Here is a 25,471-nt window from a genome sequence, read left to right as displayed (position 1 = left end):
TAGTGGGGATTAAAGGAAACCTGTAGTGTGAGGAATTTGGAGGCTGCCATCTTTATCCCCTTTTGAGGGCCCGTTTCCACTATCACGAATTCGCATGCGGTGCCCGCATGCGAATTCGCATAGCCAGTGCAAGTGGATGGGACTGTTTCCACTTGTGCGTTTTCCTGCACGTTTTTCTGTGCAGAAAAAATCTGCAGGGTAGGGCCCTCAGAATTCGCCTGCGTGTGGAATGCAGGCGAATCGCACGCAATGTATTTAATAGGGAAATCGCATGCGTTTTCCCCATGCGTTTTTTGCCGCGATTTCGCATGCGATTTCGCATAGGTACCCATGTTAATTCACACAGGCAGTGACATGGTTAAAATCGCATCACCCTTACCTATGCGAAATCGCATGCGAAATCGCAGCAAAAAACGCATGCGGAATCGCACCCGAATGCGATTTTCCTGCGGTGATTCGCCGGCCATTCCGCAACGCTATAGTGGAAACGGGCCCTAAATGCCAAGTGCCTGACAGTTCTGGTATTTTACAATGAACTGTATTGTTGTCAGTGGTGTTGTAGTCTCACCTGCAGTCAGTGAAGCTTGAGCCACGATAAAATTCCATATCTGCATCCGTGAGTATGAATCAGAAAGATTTGAAGGTAGAGAATTAGCACATCAGACAGGCAAGTAGCTTTCATTAACCTGTTAGCAGTTTCTAACAAAATATTTTGTTTGAAACTGCTAGTGCAGCCAATCGAGTGTGCAATAGGGAGCAGTTAAAGATACCTGTTCCTCCACCAGCGGCTCTGAACTTCTGACAGATCTCCTGGGTCCCAATCACATGATATGAGCGAGATCCAGACTGTGTCAACGTTACAGCTCCACCCTGTGGTGGAAGAGGGGTAATGGAAGAGACTCTTACATCACCCCCACCTTCACCACTGGATGGCACTGTCATGGTCTCCTGGATCTCGATCACATGTCATATCATGTGATCAGAACCGAGAAGACATGTCGGGGGTTACATCGCCACTGTGGTGGAGGAAGAAGAAGCGATCCAGCTGTCCAGACAGGTAACTATAAAAGCTCCCTGCCGCCCGCTCTACATACTCTGCCGAGCCTGCCAGGCTGGGGAAGGAACAATTCAGGGAAAACACGACTTGATAGTTTATAATGAAAATTCTTATGAGATCACTATAGGCATAACATGCCATGTAGCCAGTAGAGTGTAGAGTGGGAGGGGTGTGAAAACTGTAAGCCCCCCCCCCACACACACACACGCAATTAAATGGATGTGACTACCTCCCAGAAGCGAGTTAGACAGCTAATTAAATACATAGGCCTCGATTCACAAAGCGGTGATAACCCAGTTATCACGCCTAAAAGACTTTAGGCGTGATGACCTTTTCACCACTGAGTTATCACCGATTTTTCCTGCTCTTCGCGCGAAGTTACCGCGCGTAAGCGCGTACGCGCGTAAGAGCACGCGCAAAGTCCCATAGGGCTTAATGGGAGCTTCGCGCGAAGCGTCGGGTGTTGCGCGCGCACTTACGCGCGTACGCGCGGCAACTTCGCGCGAGTTTCTTCTTATCATGCCTAAAGTGACTTTAGGCGTGATAAGGGCCTTTTCACCATGGTGCTAACACTTTGCACCGCTTTGTGAATCGAGCCCATAGTATTAAACAAATTAAAAACGTTTTATAGGACTCAGACTATATAGTAAAGATATTTGTTTTGATACCAAGTCCAGTGAAATGTTATGGAGTTTCTATTCAAAAACCAAGTGTTAAGAATTCTGATTAGGTGTATAGGTTTATATCATTCCTTTTATTTTATGGCAACCATTTGACACAGGTCAATGCAACTACTTCTCAGTGTAGCAAGCATGCTGGATCTTCCACTATGAAAACTGTCTGGATTAGCAGAGCAGTTTCCTTACTGTCCAAATAAAAGAAAGACACTTTTTGCACCACATTTATTTTATTTAAATAAAATTCACAAACAATGAAAGCATAAATAGACGTCATTGCAGTTGCCAATAATGCTTCACATGCATACTGAGCATAATAATACTGTATAGTCATTTGCTAAGACCTTCAACAGGAAGTGTTCTACACACAACTGTTTCAGAGCTTAGCCAATAATAATCCCTGGCACATGATCAGAGGTGAATTTCTAAAATACTACAATAGACAGTAATGATCAGAACATGCCAATCAGTTGTCTTACTTCTTATATAAAAAGGCCTGTCAAGCAGGCTACCCTGTTGAGTGGCTGCACCTGGCAGAAGATGTCTAGTTCCCTGAACAAACTGGTCAATAAAGAGTCTGGTAAAATAACTGAACCATTGTAAAGGCGACCTTTTCCCCCTGAAAAACAGTCTTCAAAAATATTTACTGCATTTAAAATACTCTCTAAAATCTGTCATCAATATCAAACTCTTTGGGTCCCTTAATACATAGAAAGTGGCAGTAGGCAATGAAGGCTTTGAGTAGTTCTCTTATTTCTAAAAGTGTTAAAACAGTTTATAAAGCTGAGAAGCCCCACCTTCAATATGTTTACATTTTGTCCTGTAACAAAGAGGCTGGCTGTCAATGTGCAGGTTTCCAATAAAAACTGTAGGGTGCTGTATGAAAGAGGTACCAGTGCAGAGATGTTACAAGGATCTGAGGTCACAATAAGACTGTAAAGCTCAAACAATGAGTAAAAGCGTGGACAAGGATATCACAACACTTTATCTATTCACCTGTACCATTTTTATTCTCAACCATAGGTTATTCACCATAAACAAGTATGTTTAAGGTACGAGACACAATCAGCTGCTTCGTTTCCCTATAGTGATCAGGACAATGGCCACAGACAAATGGTTCCAGTTCTGTTCTAGGAGAGGTCTGTCTGAGGAGACAGACATAACCCCACCCTCCCAAATCCTATCTGCACTACAAGGAGTTTAAATCTCAGAATACCTCCCCCAGTCCCATTTAAGGCTGCCTGACAGACAGCAAACTAAGATATTAACCTTTAGCCACAACAATAACTCTGCTCAAAAGGTCCTTATACTGCCAGTAAAATATACTGTATACTTGCATTTTCACACTGAATGTAGAGGAACCTATAAGCAGTTCTAGCTGATTAAGAAGTTTTAGTTCTGCTTTAACCTAGCCTCCGAATATTAGTATAGTAATATACAAACAAAACAACAGGGTAAATATTAGGGATGAACTATAGAATATCATAACATAATAATCTAGTCTTTGTATTTCCTATGTTAAAACAACTTATATTTTTAACCCTGTTATTATTAAAGTTATGAGGCTTGCTGGAAGAAACAATATGTAAATATATAAATAGCCCTCAGGTGAGTAAAAAAAAAAATCACAAGTACAGGAGGCTTATTTTTGTACCACAAGTCAGTGTAAAACATTAATAGATTTACGTGCGATTGCACCTTATAGTTAATTTGTAGAAATAGATTTTTTTTTTTTGTAGAAAAGATAAACATTTAAATATAAAGTGTACCAATAAATAGAAGCAGACTCATGTTACAGAAATGGAGCTTAAAGTAAAAAAAAACAGAATGCATTCTTATTTTTTCCCACAAGGTGGCAGCAGCAAATGTCCCAAATATAGAAGGCAGCTAAGATAAGCCAAATCTGTCATGTAAAGTCCTTCACCACACTGCAGAGGAAACAAATGCTTAATAGATTCCAGTGCAAACTTCATAGGTAGAAATCAAGTGTAAACATCAGCTTCAGAGTTCATGTAATTTTGATGGGTGACTTTTTGTGCGCACAGAGCAAGCTTACATAGGGAACTCCAATAAAAGCCCACTTCTCACTGGGCCAGAATTTAATGACCGGACCCTGCTCTGGGATTTCAGATGCTGCATCAAAGTAAGCAAAGCAAACGCAGCCCAGGTAGGCAGCCAAACAGATGAGTATGTGCCTGTAAGACATAAAGTACGGTACATAATAAGTTATCTGTTCTCCTTTCAGCACTTTTCTTAAAAAAAGAACTCAAATCTAAGTGGCATATTTAACGAGGAACGGTAGTCAAAATAACATAATGAATAAAACTGCTTATTTTTTTACAATATTCATTTATAAATGATTTTGTCAGTATTTGCCCACTGTAAAATCTTTCCTCTCCTTGATTTAATTTTCTGACAATTACCGCAGGTGGCAACATACACAGAATATACAGAAATATATAGCTATAGAAAGTGTTTCTGATGCTGAAGCCAAGGTATTTCACGTAAAAGTGGGTTTCCTGAATTTCCTAAATAATTAAATTCATTCTACTACATGTTTCTCTGTAAGAAGAGTGATCTAGCAGCTGGTATGCATTGTGTTACAATTTATAAAAATCTCGTCTGTTTCAGATGTGTAACTTAAAGGAACACTGAGGTGGAAATAAACTGGTGAGATAACATTTGTATCTATCCTCTTTCTCCTAAAAATGACTTTTGCAGTTTTCCAAGTTTTATGTTATATTTAAATCTACTTTTAAAGTTTTAAGTGTTTCATTGTCTCTGCTCAATGACACGTTCATTAAAGAATCAATCCAAGAGCTAAAATGTATGACCTATTGACCCTATTTATCTTTTTCCTTCTCTCAGAAACCATTTTTCTGCCAAGAAAGTGTTTAATGGCTGTAATTTCTTATCTGTGACTATAGTCTGACCAGGTTCCGACTGGAAGGGAACTGTCACATGGATTCCTGATGTTTAACTCTTTCAGGCAAAGAAAAAAAAAACAAAGAAACAGCGCATAGTTATTTGTGTGCTTGGCACTATACATACACATGCCTACCTCCTGTCACAGGTCACCTCGGTATTCCTTTAAAACACATCTGAACTGAGAGGGATATGGAGGCTGACATATTTATTTTCTTTTTAACAATGCAAATTGCCTGGCTTTCCTGCTGATCCTCTGCCTCCATTACTTTTAGCCATAGACCCTGACCTAGCATTTAGATCAGGTGCTTTGACTGAAGTCTGACAAGATTAGCTGAATGCTTGTTTCTGGTGTGATTCAGATACTACTGCAGCCAAAGACATCAGCAGGATGCTAGGTAACTGGTGCTGTCTAAAAGGAAAAATATGGCAGCCTTCATATGCCTTTCACTTTAGGTGTACTTTACGACATTGGGGAATGTCCTGCTAAAAGTACATCATTTTCTTGGTTCAAAAATGTTAAAATGAAGAGTAGTTTTTGCTGTTATGGGGGCTCAATAAATAGCTTTTAGCTGATATACTACGGTGGTACAAACTCTGCTTTGAGAGATGAGAAATTCCACCTCTAATTTCTCCTGTCAGGTGGAATCTTGGCGTTGTAAACCAGGAAATTGGATGAGTCTCTCTCCCTCGCAATAAAAAGAGGCTAATCTCAAGTTTATAATATTCCTTGTTATAGCAGGGATATTATCTCTTCCTCACCTCCATTTCCTAGTGGGATTCAACATTTTTTTCTCCATCTATATAAGGATTCAGAAATATAGCTGGTTCAGAAATGTGTCTAGTCACATGACCATGACTGCAACCAACCAGCCAGAGGCTTGGGAAATTGGTAATAAAGGGAAGGCTAAACCCTTCATAGGTGTCATTACAAGGGAGATAGATGTAATGATCTCTTGGTGCATGAATGGCATAGTGGTTTCTCATAAGGAGGATAAAGACAGGTTCTATATTTAGATTTTTAAGTGTTTTTTTTTATCTCACATAGAAAAGATACACACAGCCATATGCCTCTTTACCCATAACACTATGCAAACAACCATCAAAAAAAGGATAGACAGGACACACTGACGTGTCCTGTGGTCTCCTGTGGAGCACCGCCCAGCATAGCCACATTAGTGTCAATATCAGAACCATCCATGCTGCTGCTGCTGCTGCTGCTGCAGCAAAGTCTTGCCCGCAAATGACAGTTTTTTATACTGTCTGCAGGTGCTCACAGGGCTCCTTCCACCTCTTCCTCCATTACGGCATTCACTTACAGGACGCGGACACCAGAGAACCCGTAAGTTCAGCCTTCTGTCACCTGTGCCTCCCATTCAGAGGCCGCAGGGAAGAAAAAAAGTTTCATTCGAGTCTCTCCCACGCAGCCCTGTTTCTATGGGCGTGCGATGCGTGCAATCGCCCGGGGCGCTGGATTGTTGTGGCCGGAGGGGGGGGGGCGCTGTGGTGGTGGGAGCGGGCATAATAGTAATAACTCACCTTTCTTCATCCGGATAGCCGGTCTCACGCTGCTTCAATGTACTTCCTGTCTCGGCATCTGTCTCAGTAACAGCGCCCCCTGTGATGATGTTCCGCATGTCAACACAGGGGGCGCTGTTACTGAGACAGATGCCGAGACAGGAAGTACATTGAAGCAGCGTGAGATCAGCTACTCGGCTGAAGATGAAGAAAGGTGAGTTGAAGATGAAGAAAGGTGAGTTATTACTATTATGCCCGCTCCCACCACCACTGCAGCACCTACCTACCTAATCTATACTGCAGCACCTACCTACCTACCTAATCTATACTGCAGCACCTACCTACCTACCTACCTAATCTATACTGCAGCACCTAACTACCTAATCTATACTGCAGCACCTACCTACCTAATCTATACTGCAGCATCTACCTACCTACCTAATCTATACTGCAGCATCTACCTACCTACCTAATCTATACTGCAGCATCTACCTACCTACCTAATCTATACTGCAGCACCTACCTACCTACTCTATACTGCAGCACCTACCTACCTACCTAATCTATACTACAGCACCTACCTACCTACTCTATATTGCAGCACCTACCTACCTACCTACCTAATCTATACTGCAGCACCTACCTACCTAATCTATACTGCAGCACCTACCTACCTAATCTATACTGCAGCACCTACCTAACCTATACTGCAGTCACCTACCTATCTATCCTATACTGCAGTCACCTACCTATCTATCCTATACTGGCACCTACTTATTGAAGCTATACTGCAGTCGCCTACCTAAGCTATACTGCAGTCACCTACCTATCTATCCTATACTGCAGTCACCTACCTATCTAACCTATACTGGCACCTACTTATTGAAGCTATACTGCAGTCACCTACCTAAGCTATACTGCAGGTACCTACCTACCTAACCTATACTGCAAGCACTTACCTATCTAACCTATACTGCAGTCATCTACCTATCTATCCTATACTGGCACCTACTTATCTAAGCTATACTGCAGTCACCTACCTATCTAACCTATACTGCAGGCACCTACCAAACCTATACTGCAGGCACCTACCTACCAAACCTATACTGCAAGCACTTACCTATCTAACCTATACAGCAGGCACCTACCTATCTAACCTATACTGCAGTCACCTACCTACCTATCTAACCTATACTGTCTCCTACCTATCTAAGCTATACTGCAGTCACCTATCTATCTAAGCTACCTATCTATATTGCAGGCACCTACCTATATAATATATACTGCAGGCACCTACCTACCAAACTTATTCTGCAGGCACCTACCTATCTAACCTATACTGCAGGCACCTACTTACCAAACCTATACTGCAGGCACCTACCTATCTAACCTATACTGCAGGCACCTACCTACCTAACCTATACTGCAGGCACCTACCTACCAAACCTATACTGCAGGCACCTCCTACCTATCTAATTCATACTGGTGGCACCTACATAGCTAACCTAAACTGTGGGCACCTATGCCTGGCTCCATGGCGGGGAAGGGGGGGGGGCGATTTTTACACACTCACCCTGGGTGAAATTTAGCCTAGAAACTGCCCTGCTTGTCACCAAATGGGCTACACCACCAAGCTGAAGGAAGGACTACACTTTTGTGGACCAGATCACATTTCTCTGTTAAGATGTTGTCCATTGCATTCCGCAGCAGAAGAACCCAACTACAGGCATTTTTCTAGACTATGGATTGTCTTTTAGCATAGCATGCCTAGATTCCAATGCAATGGCTCCTGCAACAAATCTACATGGGCCAGTCTCTACAGAGAGAATTTAAAATGGCCCCATACCTGGAAAAGCTCCAAAACTCTCAAGAGAGGAAAATCCTGAGCATCTACAGACTGAGTGCTCACAACCTCGAAATGGAGACTGGGAGACACAGACAGACGTACAAACCCAACATTGAGCAGAAGACCCTTGAGGATAAAAACCACTTCCTGCTGCACTGCCCCAAATATACTGCAACCAGGGACACTTACTTTAAGAAATTGATGGAACTATTCTCAGACTTTCTCACATTAGAAGATGAGAGAAAAACATATATCTTACTGGGAGAAGAGGAATCCACAGTGACAATCGCTGCGCACTATGTCACAGCATGCCACAGACTGAGAGGAGCATAACTGAACTGTCTAAAAATGTCCACAGAGTGCTTAGCCATTGTCCCCCTACTCCACCCCTTCCATGCCCCCCTTTCCCCCTTGCTTTGGCAATGCCTGTATGAATCTTGGTCATGCCAATAAAGCTATCTTTGATTTGATTTGATATAGACACACTTGAGCAGTGCATGAAACCAGTCTCATTGTTTTGGTTAAATGAATGAGACAGCATATTTGCAGCTTTAATTAATTATGGTTAATAACTATCTTTAAAGAAAGCTGTACACAATGTTCTAGTGCAGAAATGTTCTTATGACTAATCCGTGGGTAACGCCCCGTGACTTCTCCTTAACCTGCAACGACCAGGTAAACGAGCCTGGGAGATAGCCAAGACTTGATTAGCCAAGACTTGATTTGTACGTTCGAAGGTCAACTGTCATCGTTCACTTTAACCCTTATCGAAAAAAATTAAAGTTTTTTCCTTTGATGTTAGAAGTTTTCCCCAACTTTGATGTTAGAAGTTTTCCCCAATTGACCAACCACAGAGCGTTTTGCCATCATGTCCACCACACTATCACAACAAAACCAGAGTGGACATATTATTATCGTGAAAGACACTATGATCATGGGCGTTCCATGGCCAGGCCCGTTTTTAGGGCCATGCGGCCCGTGCGGGCGCCCTGGGCGCCAAGGAGTTGTGGGCGCAATGGAGGGGGGAGTCAGCCGCGGGGAGGGCAGCCCGACCTCTCCCTCCCTTCCTCGCCGCGGGCGCCCTTTGTGCTCTCCCCTCCGAGTCTGACTGAAGGGAAGCGCTGTCACCGCTGTGTAGGGAGGGGGCAACTCACCTCCCTGGATCCAATCGCAGCCGGTCTCCTCTTCTGTCTTCTCTTCATAGCCGCTGATACACACGCTGCTTCCGGGTAAACAGGAAGCAGCGTGTGTATGAGCGGCTATGAAGAGAAGAGGAGACCGGCTGCGATTGGAACCAGGGAGGTGAGTTGCCCCCTCCCTACACAGCGGTGACAGCGCTTCCCTTCAGTCAGACTTGGAGGGGAGAGCACGGAGGGCGCCCGCGGCGAGGAAGGGAGGGAGAGGTTGGGCTGCCCTCCCCTCGGCTCCCCCCTCCATACTGGGGGGCACCTACCTAATCTAACCTATACTGGGGGGCACCTACCTAATCTAACCTATACTGGGGGGCACCTACCTAATTAACCACACTGGGGGGCACCTACCTAATCTAACCACACTGGGAGGCTCCTACCTAATCTAACCACACTGGGGGGCACCTACCTAATCTAACCTATACTGGGGGGCACCTACCTAATCTAACCTATACTGGGGGCACCTACCTACTCTAACCACACTGGGGGGGGGGCACCTACCTAATCTAACCTATACTGGGGGGCACCTACCTAATCTAACCACACTGGGGGGCACCTACCTAATCTAACCACACTGGGGGGCACCTACCTAATCTAAACACACAGTTTAAAGGGAAAAAAAAACAGATGATCTGCTTTAATGTAATATGGATGATGCTATATCTTTTCCTCCCAGTTAGAACTTCATAAAGCGCCATTGGGTTTAGCACTATATAAGAAAATGTATAATTTATCTATTGCCTATGATCTGTAAAGCTGACTGTCTCTCTAGTTATGTTTCTTACGCATATATCACGAGTTAAGGTGGTCACTAATGATACAATATTCTGAACTATATATTACCAATGATTCTTTGTATGAACGATCGTAAATGATCGTTTGGGACCACTAATGGACAAAAATCTACTAACCAATCTATCAAATTAATGGAATCGATCCGAATTTCGGTTCAATCCCATCAATCTGATCTGATTGGTTAGGAGATTTTTGTCCATTAGTGGTCGCAAATGATCATTTACGATTGTTCATTCGAAGAATCGTTCGTAATTGATCGTTCAGCAAATTATTATTATTAGTGGCCACCTTTAAAAAGTTGGCTACAGATGGATTCTATGTAATATTAAACATTTGCAGCTAAAAGCTTCTATCCCCTTTTGAATTGCATTTGGTAATTACTGCAACCGGTGATAGAGTGCTAGCACTTATACTTCTCTAATGTCCTGATCACCATAAAGGCCTGTGTACACAAACTATGGTGTGAATTCGTCACAATCATGAAGTACAACTGCACTGTGGTAGTAGAGACTGCGGAACTGCTTTTTACACCTAAAGTGAATTACCTGTCAGCTGTATTGTTATTAATAAAGTCATTGGTCTTATCAACCTCTGGCAGCGCTGTGGATCCATTTCTACTCACTGTTGCATGTGTACAATCATTGTACTGCATTTGTGGGTTTTCCAAATACAAAAGTATATAGCATAAAAAATAGAACATACTGCATTATGTAAACTGCAATACAGCCATGACTTAACCATGGTGAAACTGCTTGTCTACAAAGGCCCTTACATACAGCCAGCACACAGGGGAGGCAACAATGACAATGTTCCTGCTAAAGTGTGTTGAAAATGAGTGAAAAAAAGGTTCCCTGACTAGGCACAAATAAGTTGCCAGTAGTAAACAGGTGCCCATAGTAAAGGCCTGAGCCCACTGCTGCGTTTATAAAAATGCATAGAAACGCTTTAAAAACGCATTTTAAAACGCACGCGTTTTAATGCGTTTTTATAAACACAGCAGTGGGCTCAGGTCCTAGAGGGAAAAACCAAAATGTATGTAGTTCCCATCCATAGCAGAGGTGGCAATACTGTTGGCTGATCAACAGTCCCATTCATTGTGTTACAAACTAGACTTCACAGTGGCCCACAGTAGACTACAGCGCCCCCTGATGGTCGGTTTGTGAAAAGGAATAGATTTCTCATGTAAAAGGGGGTATCAGCTACTGATTGGGATAAAGTTCAATTCTTGATCGGAGTTTCTCTTTAAGCTACCTACAGATATTCAATGGCAGTGACACGGGCATATTACTTATTTGTATTACAGAATCTTCTAAAACATCTGATAAATATAACTAATAATTCCATGTGATGTGCTCATTATGCCTAGGCATAATGAGCACATATAAATGCATGCAGTATCTATTCATAACAATGAATCTACATTTCTCCAATGCTTACCATACACAATGGAGGTAGGGAAAGTTGAAACGAGACCATATTTCACAGAAGGCTTTGTCGCTGATCCAACATACTAAAGCCAACGTCCACCAAAAGCCTGACATCAGACCCAACTTATACACTCTCATGTTGTCACACCTGGAAAATAAGTCAATCAATGAATGCATTGCAAAATATTTTAATAAAACATTGACAAGCAGCTGTGTAAGGGCCCGTTTCCACTAGAGCGAATCTGCATGCGTTTTCTGCATGCAGATTCGCATAACCAATACAAGTGGATGGGACTGTTTCCACTTGTCAGGATTTCTTAGCGTTTTTCTGTGCAGAAAAAATCTGCACGGCAGAGCAATCAGAATTCGCACACCGCATACAATGTAATTAATATGAAAAACGTTTTTGCCATGCGTTTTTCTATGAGTTTTCGCATGCGTTTTTGTGTAAAAACAATGTATAAAGCACACCAGCATTGACATGGTTAAAAATGCTTGGCCACAAAACGCATGCGAAATCGCATAGAAAAACGCGTGGAAAACCGCATCCGCATACAAAATCGCACATGCGTTTTCCGCACTGGAATCGCACCGCACCAACGGAAACGTACCCTAAAAAATGATGCATTTTACTGTATGGTAGTTCATCTACTGTATACAATAATGTACAGAACTACATGGGAAATGTATAAGACAGCATGATGGTTTGACCCAAAAAGCACTGGAGCTCTGAGATAATTTCCAACTAAGAAGACTAAAAAGAACATTTAGAGAGAGGGATAAGTGTACTTACACAGGTAAATAAACTGATTTTGTTCCCTACAGACCAGCAAAATAGTAAATTCAATCCCCTACCCAAAATGTAGTAAATAGTTGTTCTGGTTGCATCATAGTGAACTGCTATTCCACCACACCTACTACATGACTGATCAGTGGGTAATGGAGGCAGTCTGCCTCAGTCTACTGCTGCCTGATGTGACATAGATCAGGGCAACACTTTACTGTTCTCAGTATCCATGTCCTGAAAAGTTTGTAGAAACAGAGAAAGACCATATCCATTTTAAGGCTAAGTTCACAGTTGACGTTGCGTTTTTGGTGCGACGTTAAGGTCGCATTGCAGGTAGTAACGCAACGCAAAAGCATAATGTGTTAGTGCACGTTATGCTATATTGCGTTGCGTTTAGCTGTTATTTCAATGCGACCTTAACGTCGCATCAAATGCGCCGTTATCGTGGCATCCTGATGCGCCCAAAACGGCGCATGCGCTAGTTTTTTTTTCTTAAAAACAAAATCCACTGAGCATGTGCAAACACAGTAACGCAGCCCACATCGTGCCAAACACACTGCAAGCACTACTTTCACAGAACGTGCTGTGTTACACAATAACGCAACGCATGCACTGTGAAGGTAGCATTGACTTTGCACTGCAGTGCGTTTGTACACATTAGAAAGGGCTATAACGCGCGACTTTAACGTAGCACTGTGAACCTACCCTCAAATGAGCTGTGTTACGAGGAAGATGCACTGGTGGTTAGAATGGGATAAAATGGTCATTACATCATAGGACTGCTATAGCCAGATTCTGAGATCTAAACATGTTCCAATAAGCCAACTATTACACCCAGTACTGGAAGCGAAGGAAAGAAAAACGTAAAATGGAAAAAAGTGAGGCTGGGTGATCACTTGCATATGCAAATCACTTTCAAAAGGCTGAGAGCAATTTAAAGAAAAGCGATTTTGAGACCTGCTTTCCCTATTAAACCTCCCCAGAAATGCTGAAGGACCCGCGGTTGCAATTTCGGCAAATCTTGGCCCCTGTGCGCTAACCTCCATTAACCTTCATTAGATTAGCATGGGCATACGCAGTGGCGTAGTAGTGGTTAGTGCTCTCGTCTTGCCGCGATGGATCCCAGTTTCGAATCCCAGCCAAGGCACTATCTGCAAGGAGTTTGTATGTTCTCCCTGTGTCGGTTTCCTCCGGGCAATCCGGTTTCCTCCCACATTCCAAAACCATACATATAAGTTAATTGGCTTCCCCCTAAATTGACAATAAACTACAATACATACACTACACGATACAATCATGGACATATGACTTTGGTGGGATGAGATTGTGAGCCCCTCAAAGGGACAGTTAAGCAATAAGACAATATACTGTGTACAGCGCTGCGGAAGGTGTCGGCACTATATAAATACTAAGTAATAAAAATAATAATAAAGAATCGCCTAATGCTCTAGTGGGCTATAGCTCTAATGAACATATCAGTGTTTCGGAAAAAGTTTGAGACTGTGGCACAAGACGGGAAGAAAACTACAGAATAACAGTAGGAAGTAACAACTGCATTTCATTTAGTCATGAACCACAAGTCGCAATGACAACGCAACGCCCCAAAAAAGTCGCAACGCAACTTAAAGGGACACTGTAGGGGGGTCAGGGGAAATTGAGTTGAACTTACCCGGGGTTTCTAATGGTCCCCCACAGACATCCTGTGCCCACGCAGCCACTCACCGATGCTCCGGCCCCGCCTCCAGTTCACTTCTGGAATTTCAGACTTTAAAGTCTGTAAACCATTGCGCCTGCATTGCCGTGTCCTTGATCCCGCTGATGTTACCAGGAGTGTACTGCGCAGGACCAGTATGGTCTGTGCCTGCGCAGTACGCTCCTACACGGCAACACAGGTGCAGTGGTTTTCAGACTTTAAAGTCTGAAATTCCAGAAGGGAACTGGTGGCGGGGCTGGAACATCGGTGAGTGGCTGCGTGGGCACAGGATGTCTGTGGGGGACCATTAGAAGCCCCGGGTAAGTTCAACTAATTTTCCCCAGACCCCCCTTACAGTATTCCTTTAATGCCCCGTTATCATCGCATACAGTAAACCATACAGGCAATGAAAAGTATGCTTCCAAGTCATTACTGAGCATGTGCAACAGTCCAACACAGCTAATAACATGTATAACGCACAGCAAGCAGCACTTTCTAATAACGCTACACGTTAAACACAAATGCAACGTGTGCACTGTGAATGTCGCACAGACTTAGTATTGCTGTGCATTAGTCTGCGTTGAAACATTTTCTAACGTGCGACTTTAACGTCGCTCTGTGAAAGAGGGGCCTTATTGAAACGAAAAAATAGGATAATTTAGGATAGTATACCTGAAGACAAAACATAAACATTCAGCCAATTCACTCTCACGTTTCCAACAAAACAAAAACACAGTTAAAAGCCTGCAAAGTGATAACAGGATTCTGAAAGCAGCACACGCTACAACACAAAGGCTAATGCTCTGACGTAGGCTGGTCAGGATGAAGGACCAGATAGTATTTTGTTGGATGTCACTTTCTAGGAATTTCAAGGTCATGTGATCATGAACAGTGACAGTGCTGAAACCATGTCATTTATCAGTGAGTACAGTGTCCCACAGAGATGAGAATGGCATGCTGAGAATTTGTTCAAGATTGCAGCTTTATGTGCTGTGTTTACTATCATTTTGCACATGGTTTTTAAATGGATCAAACCAACTTTGCATACTGTATATATCAGGTTCACTCAATAATACAAAGACTCACAGTGTAATGGACAGTAGCCACATTATACCTGCATTTAGCGATCTCTCTGGCTAATGTAAGTTACTACGCTTTTATTCCCACTTCACACATAACAGAATTCATTTGCAATTTTCGTTTTTGCAAAGTCATGTTCGCTGCACATCTAATGCAAGTCAATGGCATCACATTTAACTTGTATTGTTGTGTGATTTTTCTGCAGAAAAAAAGGGCCATGCCTCTTGTGTTGCACCAAACATGCAAATCACATATGATGTCAATAGAAATGCAGATTAATTGTGAATGTAAAGATAATCACATATAAATGAATGTAAATTACCTTCATTGGCATGCATGGAAAAATCAGAATTTGAATATTCACATAAAAACTTAAACAGAAAAAAAAAAGAAGAATCAGATGTGAAAAATCGCAAACTGCAGAATCGCAAATACGAAAAACTGGTGGAAAAATGTGGCTAGAAGTTGCAGAGATAAGTGTAAAGGCACCCTTAGGCCCCACGACTATATTAAATTCCGTCTACGTTTTTCTGTATGCAAAGTTTTGCATTATTGTATGCCAATTTAATGCAAATATTTGCATGCATCTAGCGTATTTGGCAAACATTACATGGGACACAAATGTGCTGGTACAAAGATCTGAAGAAAGCTGTCCAATGTTTTTATTAGATCGAAACAGACTATAAAAAATGCATTCAATGAAAACTATTCCATTGAAAGTGCATTTTTTCACATTAAAATGTAAGTTCATATGCCAATTTCCACATGCTTTTTTTTCTTTCTGCTGAAGCTAATGAAATCAATGGGTATTCGCATGTGATGTGCGAATTTATGCTGAAAGATGTGAGGGTTTTTTTGCGCATGTGAAAATACAAATGCAATTTTGCAAATTACTCAAGTACAGTGCAAGCTTCTTTGCAGAACACAGATGCAATGACCCCGCCCCCCGGTACACAAGTGGAATGTTTGAGGTATGCATCCCCAGTCAGTACACCAAGAAATTATACTAGCCTGGGGCAGATAGCTCCATAAGGTATCCACAGACATGGTACTTTGAGGCACTGTTCACAGTGGTCAGTTGCATTGCAGAAAAATTCTGCATGTCAACTCACTGCCCATACAATTCTATGGGCCTGTTCAGATTAACAGGTCATGTTTTTTTAACTCGCTGCACGCAGGCTTTGTATTAAAGTCTATGGTCTGTCTGCAATGCAGTTCACAGTCATTATAATGACCGGTGAGTTATACAACTGACCACTGTGAACCTGGCCTATGGGGGCCAAATATGACTCAAAAGAGACCTAATTATACAATAGTTCATCATTTCACAGCACTTGATCAGATTTCTGCTGAAATATGGTTTATATGGATAATACCTAAACTAAGGTAGCTGCACAAGATCACATGCACATACTTGGAGGTTATTGGAGGGTATGATTTATTTAACCCTCAAACAATCAGTTTGATTTTCTCGGTGTTGCTTTGGTGTGAGGTATCACTAAGCCTAGCTTCAAAGAGTTCTCTAAGGCCTTCAGAAAGATGGTATAGATGCCTACAAGTCAAAGAAGGTATTTAAACAGATCACCAGTGTTCAAAGTAAACTTATTCAGCAGGAGAACATTTGTAACTACAGCCGAAGTGTGCAAGCTGTCCTGGAATGTTCAGTCAGAAAGGCGAATAAAGGGCACTGAAAAAAAAATCTCTAAGAAAGTCAGAACATTAATGAATATACTGTACCTCTTAAGCTCAGTAATGAGAAGAATTGTACACGGTATTCCCAGAGTCATAAGGGATATGTTGTTGATGGCAGGCTTGATAAACGCCAGGATTGTCGTTATTCCAGACAGAATGCCAACCACCGCTTTAAATCTCCACCTGCAACCACAGAAGTCCAATAGTTAAAACAATCCAATCATTTTTCTCCTATGTGCTACATTGCTTTTGTTTCTGTTAATTTGGCTACCAGAAGAAGTTTTTGGTTACCTGAATACCTAAAAAAAGCTTATACTACTGGTGGCCGTACACAGAATGTTCTAAATCAGGGCCGTCAAACTCAAATACAAAGTGGGCCGACATTGAACACTGGGACCAAGTCGCAGGGCCAACCTCAATGTCTACTGGCCACCTCTCTCTCTTGTAAAGTTCCCTTATGTTTAGTGACCCCCCTCCCGCCCCTTTACAGTTCCCTTGTGACCGAGCCACAGAATGACTGTTCACGGGTGAAGAAGCAGAATGAAGCAGGCAAGGACACAGAGCTACTTCATTTTTGGTATACAGCATGTATGTATACCTACAACAGCTTTACAGCCCACAGTGCATACTCCCAGTTGTTTTACATCATTAGCTTCCTGCAAGGCCAACGATAAGGCGTACACACACCATTCACTACTTCTGTTTAAGTAGCAGAATCTTTACTCCTTTAATCAGGATGGCAAAAGATCACCTGCAAAGCTAGGCAAGACTGCCCTCTGAATTCCCTGTAGTCCTGCCATCTTTAAAGTGTTAGTGTACTTAGATTTATATGTCTTTAAAAAGTACCTGAAGTGACATGTGACACGAGATAGACATAACTCTGTACACCCCAATCCTACTCACAACTAGCATGTGTTCCATTTTTTCTTTGCTATCACTGTAACGGGCCAACAATGGAGAGCCCTCGCTATCTGACAGTCCTCTGCAAGCAAGGCTGAAGTCAAACTGTAGAGTAACGCTACAGGCTCATACACACGCCCAACATAATACACACCCAACCGCACAACGAGTTGTTTAAACGAAAAGTGCGTACACACACGCCAACCAACTTAACATCCAACTCGCTAAAATACTATGGGGTTGATTCACAAAGGTTACTTATTTTTCACCTTAACTGTAAGGAGTGCTAATGCATGAGATAAACAAATAAGGAAATAGAATTAATGACATAAATAGATAAGGAGAGCTAAACCATGAATTATGTCAAATAAGGGGAGCTAAACCATGAGTTATGTCAAATAAGAAGAGCTAAAATCATGAGTAATGTCAAATAAGGGAAGCTAAACCATGAGTTATGTCAAATAAGGAGAGCTAAACCATGAATTATGTCAAATAAGGAGAGCTAAACCATGAGTTATGTCAAATAAGGAGAGCTAAACCATGAGTTATGTCAAATAAGGAGAGCTAAACCATGAGTTATGTCAAATAAGGAGAGCTGAACCATGAGTTATGTCAAATAAGAAGAGCAAAACCATGAGTTAAGTTAGATAAGGAGAGGTAAACCATGAGTTAGGTCATTTAAGGAGAGATAGATAGTGAGTTAATAATAAGGTGAGATAATTTAACAGAAACACTTTGTAAATCAGGCCCCATGTGTGCAAGCTAAACGACAAACTGCACAATATGTCTGCATTCAAAAACAACAAAGTTGTTCAAAAGACTTGTACACACGTTCCAACCTGCATGATAGTTGGGCAGGTTGATCCAGCGGTTGGATCTGGCATCTGTTATCAGTTGATCATCTGGTTGTTTGCCAGCCATACACACACCCAACTACAGTATCTTCCAACAGGCAAATTTGGAAGATAGTTAGGCAGACTGTTGGGACGTGTATATGAACTGATTAATGAGTGGCATACATTTGTTGATTTTTACTGATGGACGTCCAGCATAGTATGGTGCTATTATAGCACGCTGCAGGTTTTGGGAGCTGACAGGCAGCATTTAGATTTATCACAGTCCAATCAGCAATGTGCAGCTGCTGGTAGCAGGGAGGAGAAACAGCAGGCTACAGACTTTGATACTTATCAGTAACAGCAGTAAGAAATACTCACTCTTCCATTAGAATACTGGACAGGAAGTCAGCTTTATTATAAACACATCCCTTCCCTCAGTACTACTTTTATCTCAAATGTCTTCAGTTCAGATAAGTTTTCATTTATTTTTCTATGTATAAACTCTTGTTAGCTTACCCAAAAACTTTATTGCATGAGAAAACAAATACACATAGTGGAAAATGGGTCTATGTTTATTTGTTCTTCATTAAAAATCTCTTTTGTAATAAGCGAAAGAGCCTGCCAGCAAAAACAGAAGCAACACATTGAGATATCTGACCCCCATTTTCCAACAAGGGTCACCCAGCTGGAGAATTTTAACTGCATGATGCACAGATCACGGCTCAATCTGATTAGTACCATTAGGAGAAAGTGCGTTGTTACCTGTCATGCCGAAACATCTTTGGCAAATGCCTTTTTGGAAACCACATGGCTAATGCAGACATCAGCACCCAAAGAATGGCCAGCTCATCCAACATCTGTCCCAGGAAACTGAGGGTAGCATGAAAGTATACTGACCCAATACCTGCACAAATAAAATCAGCCACAAGTGATTTACACACGTACTCATAAATAAAGCAAATGCTAGCTAAATGGATGATGGGAAGATTCTAAGATATATACCGTGTTTCTCCGAAAATAAGACAGTGTATTATATACATTTTTGCACCAAAGGATGTGCTATGGGTTATTTCCAGGGGATGTCTTATATTTTTATGAACACACAAGTTCCTGTGTTGTGTGTCCTCCTGCCTTCCCCACTGTGCCGCCTCTTCCTCTGCTGGATCCACCTCTTCTGTGCCTGTGTCCCCCTTGTACCTTAAGTGTCCTCCTGGCGTCCCCCTCTATATCTGTGTCCTCCTCTATCCCATCCTACTGTGTCCTTCGCTGTGTCTTCCTCTGTCCCCATGCCCTCCAATATTCCTGTGCATCCTCTTTCCCCAGCTCCATGCTGCTGTGTCCCTGAGCTTCATCCTATGGAGAAGTACGGCACTTGCGTTTCAGGGCTCCAGTAATAACAAAAGTTGCCATACTTTTTCCCCTTACTGCCTCTAGGGCTTACTTTCAAGGTAGGGCTTATATTTTGAGCATGCTCAAAATTCTTGTTAGGGCTTACTTTCAGTGGAATGTCTTAATTTTGGGGAAAGGGGGTAGGTAGGTTTGAATAACAAAATGCGGTCAGGCATTAAGGCACAGCCCAAGGGTTCCTGAAACAATAATCGGGAAATAATCTAGCTATGAATGTACACATTAGCTCAGTCAAGCACACAAGTTCATGGCTATGGAAATACCAGATAGTCAGAAAGAAACATTAAATTATGGGCAGGAAAAGCCAACCAATCAGATCAAAAGACACCTAAAGTGAGAGGGATATGGAGGCTGCCACATTTATTTCCTTTTAAACAATACCAGTTGCCTGGCTATCCTGCTGATCTTTCATGCATCAGCAACATGTGAATCACACACCTGAAACAAGCAAGTGTCAAATCAAGTCAAACTTCAATCAAATATCTGATCTGTATGCTTCTTCAGGGTGTATGGCTAAGAGTATTAGAGGCAGGGGATCATCAGCACTGCCAGGCAATCTGCATTGTTTAAAAGGAAATAAATATGGCAGACCCTATATCCCTTCCACTTCAGGTGTCCTTTAACGTTACTCCAAGTTGGACTGGTCTAAGACCCATGGGTTGCATTCTTAAATGTTGGCTGAAACAATCTCCCTTGAATGCTTTGGGTGACAGCTTACCCCCAATCAGCGTACAGATGAGCTGTTTAGTAGAGATCATAAATGAGATGCTAATATTTCAGACTGGGGGTAAATTTTGTTGTAATTTGTAGCTTGAAACTGGGCCAAATATGATCAGCTGCTACCTCATTTGATGGACCCAATTCCAAGCTGTATTTACACTGCAACAAAATGTCCATCAAGTCAGAAAAATGTGCAATTTGCTGATCATCTCTGTCTTCTTGCCTCTCTTAACTACCTCCAATTACACACAGTTCCTTTTCCCTTACCCATTCTATAGGCTGTAAGGACGGATACACTGAAAACACATTCTCATTTACTTGCATGAGAATCACATTTTGCCTCAAGTGAATGAGAATGTGTCTTTCAAAACACAAATGCAGCGCAAAATGCAGCCAGTGTGTATTAGGCTTAGGCTGCATACACACGTCTAATTTTGATTGGCCAATTCTACCACTTCTATCTATGTAGCATGAGGGCCAACAGATAATGAACAGATCGGGTCGGTAAGCTCTCTACATGGTAACATTGGCCAGTTATTGGCCAATTCAAATATTATGTGTGTTTCAGGCTTAGCCTCATTGGGAAGGTGCTCTTATCTTCCTGTGTCACCGTTTGTACTTGTTATACATGCAGGTTTGTCATCTGCATCCTGTTTTATTGTACTGCACCACAGTATATGTTGGCAAAATAATTATACTTTGTAAGCAACAGCAGTATCCCAGCCTTGCTATTGCTCCAACTGTCTCAAAGAACAAAGCTCTTTTAATCAAATATAAAACTGTTGAAAGAGTGCCATTATATATGAATGGACAAGTCATTGTGTCATGCATTATATGCCTCACAGCTACAGATTTCAGCTGACATCTAAGCTATCGTACAGACATTCAATAATAGTGGGCCATACAAAGTGTGATCTGACTGATACCCGTCACTATGCCCTGCGGTCCCTGTATAAAGACTTGCACACTTAGCTCAGCATGCATTGTCCTAATGGACAGAGATGAAGGGTGGAAAGTGCGAGATGGTCCACATTTGAATGTTACCATTAGCTCTGGCCTGCTGTGCAGGACAGGCAACACTCACACAGACCTTAAATCAGTTTATTGTCTACTGTTTGAATAAAGCTTTATTCCTGATTCAAAGAGACAAAATGGAGATCTGGAAGGTGAAGCTCTTTCATGTTACAGCGGACTGCTTCTAAACTAAACGTGAAGAGAAAATCTATTCATCTCATATATTCAGGTGACCACATGCAGTACATTTTACAGATGACATAAGCTTTGAACTTTATCATTGCCAGTGCTGCTAATAAATGCTAACCATCTACAGGAATATGGCTTGGCACATGTTTGTAAAACAACACAAGGGAGCATTTACCTGGCAAGCAGAGAATGTTATCAGTGAAAAATGTGAAGCACAAGGGGGTTGTTGCACTAACCCGCGGTAATATTGCTGCATGCATAAAGCGCAGGGCAATATTAACGTTACTACCAGCAGCAGTGTACCATGGTTAATTGGCTATTAGTGCGACCTGTGGTACTTGAGTAGTGGGAGTGTTGATATGGCAACACGTTTCTAATGAGTGTTACCATTAGTAATGAGCGCTACCTTAGTAACATTTGTGCTACTCATATACCGCCAGTCGCACTTATAGTGTACCTTGCAGTACACGCTGCTTGTAGTAATGGTAATATTGCCGTGCGCTATCTGCGCAGTGATATTACCACAGTTTAGTGCATCAACCCCATGCATCATATGATCTCACAACTCTCCCAATTTCTGCATACATGTCCAGGTTTTTTAGATTTGTCCCTGGAAGTCTTAAGGTGCCCATAGACACATCAATGTTCCCATTCGATTCCCAGCAGATTCAATTACACTGATCGGATCGGAATAGATTGCTTTAAATGTTCAATTCAATTGATTTGGATCAAAAATCGATTTGACAGGATGGAAAATAGGCCTGAACGATTTATCGTTTTTAAACCGAAATCGCGATCACGGAAACGACGATTCCGTGATCGCGAACGTGGCGATATCTCACGATTCCCCCCCTGCTGTGCAGCAGTGTTGCATTTCAGGCCGGCAGTCTATCTCCTGCTTGCCGCTCTGTAGCGGCGACTTAGTGGCTCTCACTATCTCCTTCCTTGTGGCCACCTCCACCGGCTACGTCATCACCCTCCGCCTTGCCTAGCACGTCATTGGCTGGGAGGGCGGGCAGCCGCTGCAGGTGTAATGTCAGATATTGCAGCCCGGAAGCAGCCTTCCTCACTGAGTATTGCGCATGCTCAGTGAGAAGTTAGACATTATTTACCTGAAATCTCTCCGCTTCCGCACTACGTACACTCCCTAAATTCTCAGGGGAGGGAGGGGACCCCCAGATCTAGCTCTGTGTCGAATTGCAGCCCCCTAGCCCCGCTAGTTCCCGAGATAGGTTTGCTGCAATCAGTCTCGGGAACCAGCGGGGCTAGGGGGCTGCAATTCGGCACAGAGCTAGATCTGGGGGTCCCCTTCCTCCCCTGAAAATTTCGGGGGTGTACCTGGTGCGGAAGCGGCGATATTTATGACGTTTTACCGTGGCTGCACAATTGAATGGGACGCAGGCTCCTACTGCGCATGCGGGGCTGCAAAATATGAGAGGCTGCAATAGCTGACACGACACCGGCTCTCACTCTCTTTCGCTCCGCCCAGCCTAATACCTCATCAGCTGGGCGGGCGGCAAACTCCGCCCACAGGCTCTCGCTCTGTTTCCCTCCGCCTAGCCTAGCACGTTATCAGCTGGGCTGGCGGCAGTACTGTCAGGCAAGAGTTTGTACATCAGTCAGATCATGCTGACACCCTGTATGTGCCTCATCCACTCTGTGTGTATGCAAGATGATGTGTGCTCGGCAGTGTGGGCAGTGGGCACTGTGCATTCGAGCTGAGGTGACTGTGAGCTGGACTGTGTGATTAGAAAAAAAAATAATTAAAAATAAATAAATAAAATAATAAAAAAAAATATATATACCTATCATACAGTCCATGCACAGTGCCCACTGCCCAGCACACATCATCTTGCATACACACAGAATATGCATAATATATTATATATATACACACAGGACATAAGCCAAATTGTGGTCCTGTTGTGTTAGGGCCTGCCGCCTGTAGTCTTGCGTTGTGATCACGCGTTCCTTAGTCTCCACCTTTTTTCTCTAGTCTCTCACCTAAATTCACATAATGCAGTAAGGTTTACAAACAAGACAGACAATGACATTATACTACCAATTTGATAGTATGATGTTATTTTCTGTCACTGCATGTTTGTAAATGTTACTGTGTACATTGTGAATTTAGTGCTAAAGCTGGATTTGAAGAAAATCGTGAATCGAATCGAAATCGCAATTTTTTTACAGAAATCGTGCTATTCAATCTTTTCCTAAAATTGTTCAGGCTTAATGGAAAAGCTAGGTCAGCGGCGGACACCGACAGGTAAAGCATTCATAGACAGACACTGGGGGAGGGTGGACAGCACCGGGGGTAACAAGGCGGTGTCAATAGGCCGATTTCAGAAAGATTTCATGTTGAAATCGATAGGGAATCGGCTAGGGGTTTATGGCGTTATGATTTGATCAGAGAGAGATCTGAATCTTGGCCAATCAGCCACCAAAATCGCTAGACGTATGGGCACCTTAAATGTATGGCCAGCATAACTACCTTGAAATATCCATCTAGTCAGCAGCACAGCCCAAGTTTATCTGTGTAAACATACATTCTTATCATTTACCAATGGTCTTTATTATATATGTACAATGCACTGGAGAACATCAGTGATCCAGCATTTCTGGCTTGGGTCTACTAAATATTTTAATGCTACTAGATGGGAACAGTTTGCAGTTTTCACCTGGGACACATTGAATGGTAGAGAGGGTTGCTGAAAGGATTCCTTGCTTCATGATTCCTTTAAACACTAATAAGAAAAATCTTGCAGTTGGGCTGAATAAAATCAGAGTACAAAGCACATAATCTGCCTTTCCAGAAAGGGATACCTTCTATGTACTTTAGAAAGAAATGTCAATATATTTGACAATACTTGGAACTTCAGTGGAGACAAAGTGATAAGAACTGTTTGGCAGGAACGCTATATACGAAAAACCAGGATGCAAGGGTGACACTGGCAAGCTGTAATAACTTGATTCCAGAAAACAAAGAGGATGTCACAGGCTGTACGCTGTATAGAAATGCTCGGAACAGGAAGTGCACAGGAATTCTCTCCCTACATGTCTAATGCTGAGCACACAAGCTGTTACACTTACCAACCACAACAAGCAGGGTCCATATTAAGTATATGCCGCTATTGAAGCAGGTCGCGTACTGACGGAACAGGCACATGCATATTGGTGGCAAGACGAAAAACAAAATGTTGCTGACCTAAAAAACAAAGTGAGTGACAGAAGTCAGATAAAATATGTAAAGCATGTAGACAAATAAGACAATACAAGAAGATGCTATAAGCTTTTGGTTAAGACTGCCATAGACTGAAGACTAACAAAATGTTAAAGGATACCCGAAGTGACATGTGACATGATGAGATAGACATATGTATGTACAGTGCCTAGCACACAAATAACTATGCTGTGTTCCTTTTTTTCTTTCTCTGCCTGAAAGAGTTAAATTTCAGGTATATAAGTGGCTGACTCAGTCCTGACTCAGACAGGAAGTGACATTTCCTGCTAGGAAAGTGTTTTATCGTTGGAATTTCTTATTAGTGAGGGTCACACTGTAGTCACTTCCTGTCTGAGTCAAGAGACTGAGTCAGCCACTTACATATCTGATATTTAACTTTTTCAGGCAGAGAAAGACAAAAAGGAACACAGCATAGTTATTTGTGTGCAAGGCACTGTACATACACATGTCTATCTCATCATGTCACATGTCACC

The 25,471-nt window shown here is 42.3% G+C and overlaps 1 protein-coding gene across 1 annotated transcript in view; it reads right to left on the bottom strand.

Moving 5' to 3' along the window:
• Positions 1–1,945: 1,945 nt before the first annotated feature.
• The window catches only part of ACER2 (alkaline ceramidase 2), a 49,082-nt gene continuing 25,556 nt past the window's right edge, over positions 1,946–25,471 (bottom strand). The window contains exons 3-7 of the mRNA XM_068234398.1: positions 24,847–24,961; positions 19,186–19,327; positions 16,733–16,870; positions 11,446–11,583; positions 1,946–3,929 (exon numbers count right to left, since the gene is read on the bottom strand). Coding sequence (XP_068090499.1) covers positions 3,743–3,929; positions 11,446–11,583; positions 16,733–16,870; positions 19,186–19,327; positions 24,847–24,961 — 720 coding nt within the window. The 3' untranslated portion in view covers positions 1,946–3,742. The remainder of the gene's footprint in view (positions 3,930–11,445; positions 11,584–16,732; positions 16,871–19,185; positions 19,328–24,846; positions 24,962–25,471) is intronic.

This window comes from Hyperolius riggenbachi, chromosome 1 (assembly GCF_040937935.1).
Source record: "Hyperolius riggenbachi isolate aHypRig1 chromosome 1, aHypRig1.pri, whole genome shotgun sequence".
In the NCBI taxonomy this organism is placed as follows: domain Eukaryota; kingdom Metazoa; phylum Chordata; class Amphibia; order Anura; family Hyperoliidae; genus Hyperolius; species Hyperolius riggenbachi.
This window is presented reverse-complemented; position numbering and strand designations above follow the sequence as displayed.